Source organism: Dermacentor albipictus, chromosome 2, assembly GCF_038994185.2.
Source record: "Dermacentor albipictus isolate Rhodes 1998 colony chromosome 2, USDA_Dalb.pri_finalv2, whole genome shotgun sequence".
In the NCBI taxonomy this organism is placed as follows: Eukaryota; Metazoa; Arthropoda; class Arachnida; order Ixodida; family Ixodidae; genus Dermacentor; species Dermacentor albipictus.
In genome coordinates, this window is record NC_091822.1 from 132,783,458 (window position 1) to 132,796,123 (window position 12,666).

The 12,666-nt window shown below is 46.0% G+C and overlaps 1 protein-coding gene across 4 annotated transcripts in view; it reads left to right on the top strand.

Annotated features, from left to right (window-relative positions):
- The window catches only part of RapGAP1 (Rap GTPase activating protein 1), a 307,901-nt gene that overhangs the window by 238,256 nt on the left and 56,979 nt on the right, over positions 1-12,666 (top strand). For all 4 annotated transcript variants that reach the window (XM_065451496.1, XM_065451481.2, XM_065451489.1 and 1 more), the window contains 2 exons: positions 5,373-5,405; positions 8,999-9,187. In XM_065451496.1, coding sequence (XP_065307568.1) covers positions 5,373-5,405; positions 8,999-9,187 — 222 coding nt within the window. The remainder of the gene's footprint in view (positions 1-5,372; positions 5,406-8,998; positions 9,188-12,666) is intronic.

Sequence of the window (12,666 nt, forward strand, 5' to 3'; positions counted from 1 at the left end):
CAGGCAGGCCGCCGACCATCGGTATGACATCGCTTTGTATGTCCACGTAACGCCTAGCGCGTGGCTGTCTGCCCATTAGTTGCAGACGTTTCACAGCCGACCCGACTCGGGAGGTGTGCCCTTTTTGTAGCGATCGTGAGGACGTAGTTCATATATTTCTTCACTGTTTCCTTTCCACAGCTCTTCTACAACGTATAGCTAGCCTCTATTGCCCTGCATGTGTTCCGTTTCAAACTGGCGGCTTTCTCGCACCCTTTGCCTAAGCAGGCGGTCAACCAGTGCGTGCTTCTCCAAGTCGAGTGCTCATACCGGGTTTGGTTAGCACGCTGTGATGCAGTTTTCGAGGGGCGGGCACGAGAAAGTTTCTCGAAGTGAGGCCTCGCCACTGTTTGTGAGTCAGGAGGAAAGTTCTCCAAGCCGCAATGCATATGTTCAAGGCCGCTTTGACTTCGCCGCGTGTGCCAGTCGATCCGCGTGTCTTTGTTTGTCTTTGTGGAACCCAGAGCCAGAACCGGTCATGGCGCATCCGACTGCGGTCACGTCGTGGCGGAGACTGCTTCTGCGGTCTGCGCGCTTGTTTCCCTTGACAACTGTTGCGTTGAGGCGATCCGAGGGCTTGTTGTCCTAGTGTCCCTGACGACCGACAAGCTGTGTTGTGCGTTGAGCGCAGAAACTCGATTCATGCTATTCCACAGCAGCCCCCTTGTCCGGGAAGGACCGTTGGCCCGAACCAAAGCCATTCACCGTGTCAACTCGGGTGGTGAGGTGTGCCGGGCTCAGTGTACCGAATGATGTTGGGTAGATGAGTGCATGTAAGGCTCTGGGACGCGGTGCCTACGGGTGCAAAGTCCTCCTCCCGTCTGACAACGACGCAGGTGTGCACTGTCTATAAACCAATATCAAGTGCAATGAACCTAGGTCGTCAAATCCTACTCTTCGTCGTCGTCCTGCCTGCCAACCATGCGCATGCCTCTCCGCCGGTGCTCATTACCCTTGGTCGTTGTTTCCTTGGTGAGCTGATGCATCTGAATGCAAACAGCTGCGCCACTTCGACTACAATATTGTGCAGGAAGCGTTTTCTGTAATCTTCGCAGAAATATGCCCCGATGCATTTCTTTCTGCGCTCTCCAGGCTTCTGATGCAGTATAGTTGTCAGGTTCGGGAAGATCCACAAGGCTCCTCACATTCGGTTATTGCGCTCCGTCAGATATTCTCTAAGTATAGGCGTGCCTGTGGTCGTGCACATTGAACTGATGTTGGAGCCTTCGCGTGCTTTGTACAATATTTGTACAGTACTGCGTAGTGAGGCGCAGTGTTTTGCAGTATTCTACAGTATTGAATAAGGGCGTTCACACTGGCGTGCTCAAAAAGTAAGAGACCAGACCGCTAGTCAAGCTCCAGCGGTTCATCGTTCTGTATATAGACTGTCTGCTCTTGTGTGCGAGGGTGAAATTTACATTACCCCAAGCATTTGCAAAAATATGTCGTACATGTCGAGACGCTGATGGATAAAAGCAACCCACTGCGAGGGAAGAAAAAAAATGTTCCGCTTGATATTAGTCGAACACAATAATTAAAACAATGCGAACGTCGGAGCAGGCGCCCATGTTTGATGCATCGTTAAAGCAACGAAGACCTCAGCGCGGCCAATAAGACAACCTGTCAGAAACTGTGTTCACCGCTGCTATCATTCGAATTATGTAGCCGAGTCCACCAAAGCGCAAACTGTGCGATATATTTGATTGGCGAAGTGCTAGCTAGGATCACCGGAGCCTGTAGTTTCAACGGTACTTCCTCTCAGTTTTACTTTTATAGACTCTCCAAATGCGCCGAAAATTGTCAAATTCGATCAAAAGTTGAAGTGCATTCTTCATTTCATACGGTGCACGGGGTTGCCCGTGGAAGAGTTTCGATGGCAATGTTTAACAAAGTGTTGTAGAACTGTCGACATATTTCATTGATTTTCTCGCGCCCTCGGTAAGGAAAGACTTAAACGTTAGGCGCAGAAATGCACGAATATATATAGGGTCTTATTTTATGTTCAGTGATCTCGACTTGGTATATTATCACATTGTATTAAAACTTCCTCGTCTCCTTAGTTCCCCCATGACGGCCAGTTCTAGCCACTAATGTCACTTTCGCGTGCTACTATAACTTGAATGCATTTCTCCTTATATTGCGCTAAATAGCCCGGATGAGATGACGTTCCGAAAAAGCCTGGGTATCACGTACTAAACAGTTCCGTCAAAACCCAAACGCCAACAGGCGGAAGCATATATGAAAAGCCTTAATTTAGAATATGACGCTGGAAAACGACCCGCTGAATGAACGTAATTTTCCAGCGAGATTTTATTAGAAGAGAAGCGCGTAGAGATGTATAGTCGGCTTGAGCTTCGCAAAATTCAAAGGAAGGCACACAAACTTTTTTTTCGTAAACAAGTATGTGGCAGGTTAAGCCGTTAAAGAACATCATTGGTTAGTGCACGCCGACTGCAACGTTCCTGAGCAAAGGCACAAAGAAAAGTTTTTTTAAATAGAAAGAAGCGTATGAAAGGTGCGCAAAACGCCACGTGCAGGTGTGTATACGATGTGCGTTATATCTTTGTGCTGTCCCGCTGTATAGTTCTTCGTCAAGCATAAATTGGATAGTGTTAACAGCGTGTTTATTTGGGCACGTTTGGCACTGCTTTTGAATAGCTTTAAGGAGCGCGACGCATGAGTGGTGCCCACACTGCTGCTAATATTGCTTCTATATATCCAGTGCTATATCTATATGCACTGATATGCGCCTGTATAATATGATTTGCTTATGGTAAGGAAAATGACTAATACACAACTTGGTATACTGTATCGATTGGGCCGACCAAGACACGTTAAGGCAAAGTACTGAGTGGTAATCCCAGGTTGTGACACCAGCATTACACAGTCAGAAATATGCGTCGCGGCAAGGACAACGGATTTCCTTCGTACACTTTACGAGCAAAGGCAAAACCTACAGTGAGTTCTTGCGGGGATTTGTCTCGTATTTTGTCTCCGTTATAAGAAAGCTTTCGTACCCTGCAGAGGTGCGTATATACTGTTAATACAGTTGGACTCCATCGAAGTATAAGCATGGTCTAACGGAAAGTTGTGCAACACTTAAAGATGGGACATTCACTTGTACTGTCGTGTAAAACAGTCGCCGTTGCTTCCTTAGTTCTCAGGTGTGTCCCATCCATTAGCTGTCTTGGGCGCCCGACTCTAACACAAGTGGCCGCACCTTGCTTTTTTATGATTTTCCAAATTATTCTTCGGCGCTGTCATCAGCAGAGCAATTGAAAAGTTATCTTGTCTTTATACCTTCTGATTTCGGTGTCGTGCGAAGCTCGAAAGATTCTTGTGCATAAAAAATAAACAATAAATGTAAGATCTGAAAGAATAAAATACACAAAGGCATAGAGACCGATTAGTACAAGTGCTTCTAGGTCCCATCTTTGCCTGGGGCAGAACAGAAGTGCTGATAATATAAAGGCAGAGAAATGATGATATAAGCAGAGACGATGTAAAGGCTGAGAAATGCTGATAAAGTAAAAAGGCTCGTAAAAAGCTAGATAAAGAGGACGGTAACAGATGCGCCCAAGAGAAAGGGTCAGAGAAACCGCACGATGTGCATCGGTATAACCTCACGTGCAAGCAACTGATAAGGTCAATGCACTGTGGGAACGCCGATATGCTGCGATATTCTGCTGTCGTCTTATTTCTTTATTGATTGATTTATTTATTTAATTACTTATTTTATTGTGGTTATTATGGGCGACCCGCTATGATGTAGATGGTCGCCGATGCATTGTAAAGCAATCAGTAGTGCCTGAACGGACGGTTCGTGTATCCTTCATCCGTCTGCAGACGTTGCAGCCATGTAGGTTCCTCTGGCAACAAGGCAGAAACGAGCTATGGGCGATCTCATTTCCTCTGTATACGGGTCACCACGCATCCGTCAGTGTACAAAAAGGAAACCGAAGGAAACTTGTTACTGAAGAGAGGTTTAAGAGCGTAATTAAAAAATCAGGTTGTTGCAGCAGCAGCAGCAGCAGCAGCAGCAGCAGCAGCAGCAGCAGCAAAAAAAAAAAAGCGTTTTATTGAAGCCGTAAAAAAAAAAAAGTAATTCATAGTGAACTTCACTATAAAGATTACTGTTCTCGTGGGTATAGTTTCCTTCCGCACTGTATCCTGTCTGTTATCTCTCCCTGTCTTTTTTTTTTTTATTCCTCTACGCCCATCTCCGCCATTGCCGACTGCCGTTCAGGTCTCCGCCGACTGCGCTTGACGCTTACAGTGCGCCCAGCAGAAATTAATCCCCCTTCCTTTTCTTTTATTTATTTTATCTAGCTCAATAAACAGCCAATTACTGCTACAACATTTTATGTTTGTCTCAAATTTGAACGCAAGCGATGGATGTATATAGTTTCATTGCTTTGTGACCGCTTTGACCACAGTTTCTACGTTGCGACAAAGAAAAACTTGCACCATTGTGTTGCTCGAGCTGGTAGCTTTTTTTTTGGGGGGGGGGGGGGGAGAGGGGGGGAGTGGGATAGCTTTGTGTCTATATAAAGCCGGTGTTTGTACACATCTCCGCTGGTCTCGCTTTGTGGATGGCGACAACATTCTGTGGCGGTGAAGCTTAAGGTATTACTAGTAGGGTCTATGCGCTAGTATGTACGCGCTTGTCTTGACGCAACATACATATTTATAGAGAAAAAAAAAACGTGCGCACTGACAACCGACGATAGCGCAAAAAACTTGGCGACACCCATTCAATTCGCTTCATCATGTGTTCGTTGTCGATGGTGCTGTCAAATTACACTTAGCAAATATATCTCGAATATTAGCTCGACCACGAAGCTGTTTGTAAATAAAAAGGGCTCTTAGGTTTGTGTACTGATTTCTACCGTCCGTACGCTTAGGATCGACGCCTGCCGTCTAAACAACTTGTTGATTATGTACCCGTCAAAAGAAAGAAGCTGGACTTCCAGGCATGCAAGTTGTTTTTCTTTGTTTACGTTTTCCTCAAGACAGTGAAACAAAAAAAATTACGGGATAACTTTCTTTGTTATTGTTTCTGGCATTATTTTGCGTAGAGCAATAGGAATGCGGCTAAACCGTAATAAAATCGATTGCTGAAAGCCTGGCTTTACCGCCGTGTTAGGCGTCAAAACAACCTCATGGTTGGCGTCAAACTAATCTAGATTACATGGCAATATGATACACGCGCAAAAGCTTTTTTTTTTCCTTGCGGCTTTCCCTTAAGTCGCACAGAAAGACGTCGCCATTTGTAGAAGTTACTGCCTTGAAATATACAATACCACGTCGTTCCTATGTTTTCTTTTTTGCAGAGGCAAACTCAAGACCAAGAAAAGCTAGAAGAGGTAAGCAGCACTTTGTGCGAGTAGCCATTTGCGCTGCCTTTCTTCTATGTGGCTGATAAATGAGCAGCGTGTCCCCTTACAGTCGTTATCAAGGTCTCCGAAGTCATAGTTCACGTTACGTAATTATCGTCGTAGTGCGTATACTTGTCCCCTGCACTCTAAGAAAAGTCTGTGCGCTTTAAGGCTTATCCTATCCCGAAATAGTATTCGTTGTTTTTATTGAGAGCATTTTTTTCCTTTCTTTAACGAGTACTTTCGTCTCTTTCCACAAAGGGTGGCTCGGTGGCAGTTGCCAGCCTGCTCCTTCCCTATTTCCCTCTCCGTGCATTGTATGTGTGTTTTCGTATCAAATCATAATAATAACGCAGCGCGGCAGGTACACTTCCAGGTCAGGAATGCCATACGCGTTATCAACGTGACGTAGCATTCTTTACAGGAAGGCAGCGAGGAAACGCAAGCGAGACATGTGATCATTGTTCGGGGACAGGACACGTCCCAAAGGGCGATTACATTTTTCTTTAATATAGTCGCGCTTTTGTTTTCTTTGAGCTTCAGGGAAGACGGGGAACAGCGTTACCGAACTTGCTGAGGTTCCGAACGCCGAAAGGCTTGGGTGCCTCAGTGCGCTCCTCCTCCTCCTCCTCCTCCTCCCAACAAAGCGAAGGAGAGAGATCGCATCGAGGCACCCTACTAAACGTTGCAGTGAGAACGCAGTGCAGGACTAGGCGACAGATCTTGTCAGTCGTGCCCCGACTTCGAGACACTTAACAGAGGCTGTGCATTTCATCGGTTTATTGGGAGTGCCGAAATTACGCTTTTAAGGTGTACAATGTGGTGCGCTGCCAATGATGACGTGCGAGCTCGCTCGAGTGGAAAGTAGGGGACGCTGCAGCTGCACGTGACGAAAAAAAAGAAATAATGCGTCAGCCTCGATGAGTTGAGCACGTGCGCCAAGTGGAGCACTCGCCTCGTTCCTTTTATAAGCGTCCCCTTTAACAGTTGCTCAGCGGTGCACGGTCGCCATCGGTATGAAAGGAAACGACTAAACTTTCTTTTTTTCAAGCACAGGGACTAAACACACGTGCCCTCCGCACAAGTTTTCAATTACACTAAATGTTGTACAGGAAAACTCATTGTTACGTATCAAGTTCCTATAGGTTTTGACACACGCATCACGACTTACAAACGTTAAAAAAAAGAAATTTCCTGTTGATATTGATTGATATTGATATGTTGATTGTTGATATTGATCGCGACTGTACAAACGCACTTGATCAACATAGGGGAAACACAAACACAACAACATGAGAGGGAAATATAAAGGGTTATCAAACATTAGTAACTCCTCAGTAATTGGCCGTAAAGTGTGCGTACGAAGTGTAATCCTCCCGATGAACATTTGATGTCGTTGAATGTTGTTGCGTTAGGCGTAAACGGGCCAAACGCACCCGCCGTGGTTGCTCAGTGGCTATGGTGTTGGGCTGCTGAGCACGAGGTCGCGGGATCGAATCCCGGCCACGGCGGCCGCATTTCAATGGGGGTGAAATGCGAAAACACCCGTGTGCTTAGATTTAGGTGCACGTTAAAGAACCCCAGGTGGTCAAAATTTCCGGAGTCCTCCACTACGGCGTGCCTCATAATCAGAAAGTGGTTTTGGCACGTAAAACCCCAAATATTATTAAACATGCCAAACGCAACAAACGTAAAAATGCATAAGGTCACCGTAACTTCTTCAATGCACATTTGGGTCTTTCTTTATCAAGCACTAACTTCAAGGTGACGTTATTTTGACAACCAACATAAAGAGGAGGAATTGCTGTCGTTTGAAAACTGGACACTCGACGAATATATATACTCTGCGTAAGGTTGCAAAATATATCTCTATACAGATGGCGGTCGCAGCTGTGACATGACAGCGTTATGATGGAAAGTGGCTAGCGTTGGTCCACGTGACCTACATCCGAAAAAAAAAAGAAATAGAGAAGACAGAAAGAAAGAAAAAGAAAGGAAGGAGAAAGAAAGCGCGATGGCGTTTCTGCATGAGTCACGACTACACGCTCATCTCCCGCTGCGAAGCTGCAGTTACTACTTGACGCAACCTCACATTGTTTGCAGAAAAAGTAAAACTTTATTGTATGAGTATTGGAAAAATGTTTAGAAAACCGCACATTTCACAGGCACAATTTCTTTCCGATAGCGTGTTAGCCTTTCTTTATCCGACTCCTTTCGGCCTCACGACATGGCGCGAGGCTTTCGAAAGGCCAGCATTTTTTCTTGTAGAAAAAAACAACGTTGTCGTGGTTTCATGTGCTACATACATGCTCTGCCGGAGTAAAAAGGCCGAAGCTAAAGTTTGCGCCAATAGAATTTTGTATGCTTTAAGTTCGTTTGCTTGCGACAAAACATTTACACTGATCACAGATACACGTCGCAGAAAGTCAGCTTTCTTTCTATGCGCAAATATTTACGCAGCGAATCCGGATACTGGTATTTAATCCGCGTAAACAACTCAAATGGCAGCCCGTGGAATTTTAGAGTTGAGGTCAAATGTCGGGTGCAGTTGCTGTGATATCCTCGGTGCAAGCCTACACTGCGTATGTTGAGGGCACTAGTCATCCGGAAATAAAAGAAAAGCTAGAATGTAGGAATACGAAGCACTGTTAGAACTGAAAAAAGCTCACCGATTTAACTACCGGTTGTCTCTTGATGGCACTCTAAGCGCAACAGCTACCCGCATACTGTCATACGTGTATTACTTAATCGAGTGGTCGTAATAAGCCTGAGGTCGAGAATGCGACAGTATTCCCCCCCCCCCCTCCCACGAAATCACTGTGCTGCTTCGGTCTGTGTGCCTTTGCAGACCGCACATACGTTCAAAGAAAATTCGTCCTGCCGCGGTCTGGCAGCAGCGGACAAGTATCGTTTGCGCATCAGACGCACAAACGGCCAAAAGCGGTATACTCTCGGCGAAGTAAAGCGAAGACAATCCTTAGTGCAAACACATGCACAGAGAGAGAGAGAGAGAGACGAAAGAAAGGGAAAAGACAGGGAGGTCAGCCACAACGAAAAATCCGGTTTGCTACCCTACACTGGGGAACGGGGCAAGGGGAAGTAGAAAGGAAAAAAAAATTGATGCAGAGCACACAACCACAGCACAAGAACACGAGTAAGCGCTAAGTCTTTCGTGCGAGTTCGTAGCACTTAAAGAATAGTAGAAACACCTTCGTCGCCCTCTGCTACGACGAGTGCGAGTGCGACGAGTGCTGAATGTGGTTCGCGCCAACAAGTTATCTGTCATCAAGGCGAGTAAGTGAAGTCACGGGCTCTCGTCTCTATACGCCGTATCGACGGCAGCCGCCAAAACAAGTGGTTCAAGGGTGTCCTCGCGACCACAGTCATAACACTCGTCGCGGCCACCCATTACAATCGTAGGGGAAGTTTGAAAATGGCTTAATAACGCTACACACAGAGCACATTGGCAAGTCTATCCATTGTTTTTCTTTCTTTTTTGCACTTTAAGTAGTTCGCGCAGGCAAAGTTGAGTCTGACGCGCTGAAGGCACGCTTGACCTTGCCTGTTCGATCCACTGCCAGATCATGCGAAAGCAGGGCAGCTACCCGATGGTGGTGCTCCCGGTGGCCGGAGGCTACTGGGTGGACGGCGTGGACTGTGCCTCGCCCTCGGACGTCTTCGACAGCGTCTTCGTCCCGGGACACTTCACGCCGGCCAAGATCAACAACCGAGAGATCGCCACCACCTACCGGAGGCACTTCCTCGGAAAGGTAGGCATTAAGTATTCCCACGCGCGCCACCGTTGCGCTGGTACAGTCTGGCAAGCTGCCTCCACTTGAGACAGCTTCAGTGCGCCTTGAATAATCTGGTGACGGGCAGGAAAACTAGAATAAGTCCAGAGACTTCGAACGCGTATAGTTGGGGCCTTTGCGGTAGCAGTATCTGATGCAAATAGGAGCGTGTCAGAGTCTGTCGTAAAAATTTTGTCGCTAACGGTTGACAAATGAAAAGGTAGGCTACGTTAGATGCAACTGACTCAACGGGCAGGGAAGAAATCAACGTAACCGGTTCCTGTCCTTTACCTTCCCGATTCCTGTCCTTTATTCGTAATTGTTTTACCGAGCCGACATTCTTTTTCTACTTCTTCACGAGCAATACAGAACAATTTTTTTCTCTACCTGTTGACACGGGAAACAATACAACCGGAAGCCCGACTGCAGAGCCTGATCGCCTTCGCAGACTGTTTTATACAAAACAGGGCGAATTCTTTCCCGGCTGAGCCAGGTGGCTTTGCAGTAGATACAGCACGGGACCGGGGCCCGCTTGTAGTTCTTATTTTACAAGAGGTTCTTCAAATTCGTGCTTGTCCTTCCTCGTCTCGGCCAGATCTCAATCATGAAAAAAAAAAAACACACGCTCGAAGAAAACGTTCTTAGCCAACGAGACTTTTTCGCTTCGGATAATGGGAGCGCCACTATAGTGGGCCGTATGCGGCGCGCAGCAATAACGTAAGGCGCCATTCTCAACTCTTCGAGACCAGTTCGTTTCATTCAAACTGAGTGCTTCCGCAGAGACGTGATCTGCTTCGACAATGAATGACCGCAGCAGTGTATTGTAGCGGCCTGCGTGGGCCCTTTAAAATCCTCAACGCAGCACCACACCGCCCCTCAACCACTTCAAACTCGTATAGGTTCATGGTTTTGCCACAACAAAACGCGTGCGACGCCTGTTTGTTGCACACGTCAGTTCCCGGAGATTCATTCACACGTTTGGCGTTCTCAGAAAAATCGCGTTATTTATTTCGGAGTTGAAAAAAAAAAGCACAGATAGTTTGTACGAGGACACTTAACTTTTTCTTTTTGAAGCACTTTTGAAATTCACCACTGCGCATACTAGAGCATGACTTTATCGTATTGCTTTTCCTCTCGTTGTGTTCTTTTTTGCTCACCTTGCTCTGTCTACGGCTTTTCATTTCACCAGTAGAAGCGTACCACTACTTAACATCCCTGTCTTTCCTTATATATATATATATATATATATATATATATATATATATATATATATATATATATATATATATATATATATATATATAAAGACGGGCCCATATATATATCCGTGGCTGCTGGGTCCTGTAACTGTCTTGCCGAATAGCTCGCACTTGAAGAGAAAAATACATGTTACGTGCCTGTTGGCGCGATCGAACCGCGGTCACGTAGCACAGCAGCCCAGTGCTCTAACCATTAGGCCACAGTCTCACGTTAGCTTCTGTCGTATATATATGATCGCCGCGTGCGCCGCATTGCGTAGCACAGTGCGCGAGAGCGCGGTCCAGTTTTTCTTTGCGCCTGAGACGCAGGAATGGGTCCCATGGGCAAGTTTGTAGCGTTTGATTAACCTTGCCATTTGTTGGGCGTGTTGGTAAATTGAAAGCATATTTAGCGCCAGCAAACAAGGACGTCGTCTCCCTTACGTCCTTGTTTGCTGGCGCTGAATATGCTTTGATTAACCTCTTCGGGAAAGCTTCGCTTCACATGAGATTCCAACATGGGCGTTGGATCTGCATAAATTTTTGCTTTGTCACTTGTGCAACGTATTTCCAGTTAGAGGCAGACCGAATCAGTCAAGTGGCACCCGTACCTACATCAAGATCGTTCTGCCATTCTTTAAGACTGTCTCATCCCCTTGTCTCCCTCGCGCACTGAACGATTCCTGTGTCTGCTGTGTTCTGTTACGTACTTTCCTGTGTCACTGAAGAGCGTGGTGTGGGAAGGTTATGCACCAGTCTGCGCGTTCATCGCTGAATCGGCCCCGACCCAAGACGGTGCCGATTGATTGATTGATTGATTGATTGATTGATTGATTGATTGATTGATTGATTGATTGATTGATTGATTGATTGATTGATTTATTGATCAACACAGGGGATAATACAACACAAGGGCCACGATAGTGTAGTGGGCGGAGGCATGTTAATGATCGTTACACAAGCGGTAAATTTCGTTCATCTTCGAACTCTTGGTTGAAATAAAACTAAATATAAGTGAGAGAAAACTCCGCTGCTAAATAGCTGCAATAACAGACATAAACCAATATAAAAGAAAACAATAACAGGTGTTATTACCTTAAGCAAATGCCAGCTGGAGTGGAAACATGGTATGCTTGGCGTCCTGCAAAGAGCTCTAATGGGGATTACTTATTGCTACTCTGATGAATTAACGAATGAATAACGTGTTCCCTAGTTGGCAGGTCTGCTGGAAGGTGCCGTTGTACACCTGTGACTTGTGGATCCCTTGAGTGGTTGATCCTGCGATGACTCCTTCAGTGGTGGCCGCATCCCGGACTCCATTCCGCGAGCTTCTTTTCAGCGGCCGAACGTCGTTGCTAACCAAAGATGTGGCTGGAGAATACTTCCGCGCGTGTTGGTAGTTGGTATCGGTAGTTGTCCGGTAGTTGGTATTGCGTGCTTGCGAAGCTTGCGTCGCATGGAGGAGGACATTTAGCATCTCTTAGCTCGGCGTTCGCTATAAGAAGACGGCCGATATATTTAGTTTACTTATGTCATACATGTTGCTATAACCTCCACATGGATGTTGTTACAGGACATTAGAAAATACGTTGCATCAACATCTGAACGATAAACTGGTATCCTCTTATCCATACTGCAGTGAACCAAAAGGCGTAGTGACCAGTACAGTAAGGGGCTGTGACTTTGCAGGGCCAGCCCTTAACGAAGGGCAGTACTAAGAACAATACAAAAGTAGAGGAATAACAGCAAAAAAGTAGATAGAAACCATTTCAAAACGGAGTTATATATGTTATTACTGCGTAAGGCACGTGCTCCGATTCGTTTACTATCACTTATGTTCATAAGCGTAGTTTATGCTCCTTTCAGAGGAGCATAACGGCACGATCATATAGGGACGATCAATTTAAAAAAAAATTGAGCGGCTTTAGGTTACTGCACAGGCGCAGGCAGACAAGGCCCCTGATGGAAAGGTTAGCTATAGGGAAGATGAGAATTCACGCAGATTCTGTGATGAAGCCAGTGATCGGAGCTCTGCTCATGAATATTTCCGTGCCCGAAGAAAGTGTGGCGCACGTGATTAAGCTCAATATAGAACGCCGCTATTTCAAAGCGAAGCCTATGTGTATTAAAAAAAGTGTGGGGGTCCGGGAAGGCGCTCTTGCTATATATCGTCCGATAATTCGCACTTACAAAGGCTTCATAAAGCGAACGCCGACTTCA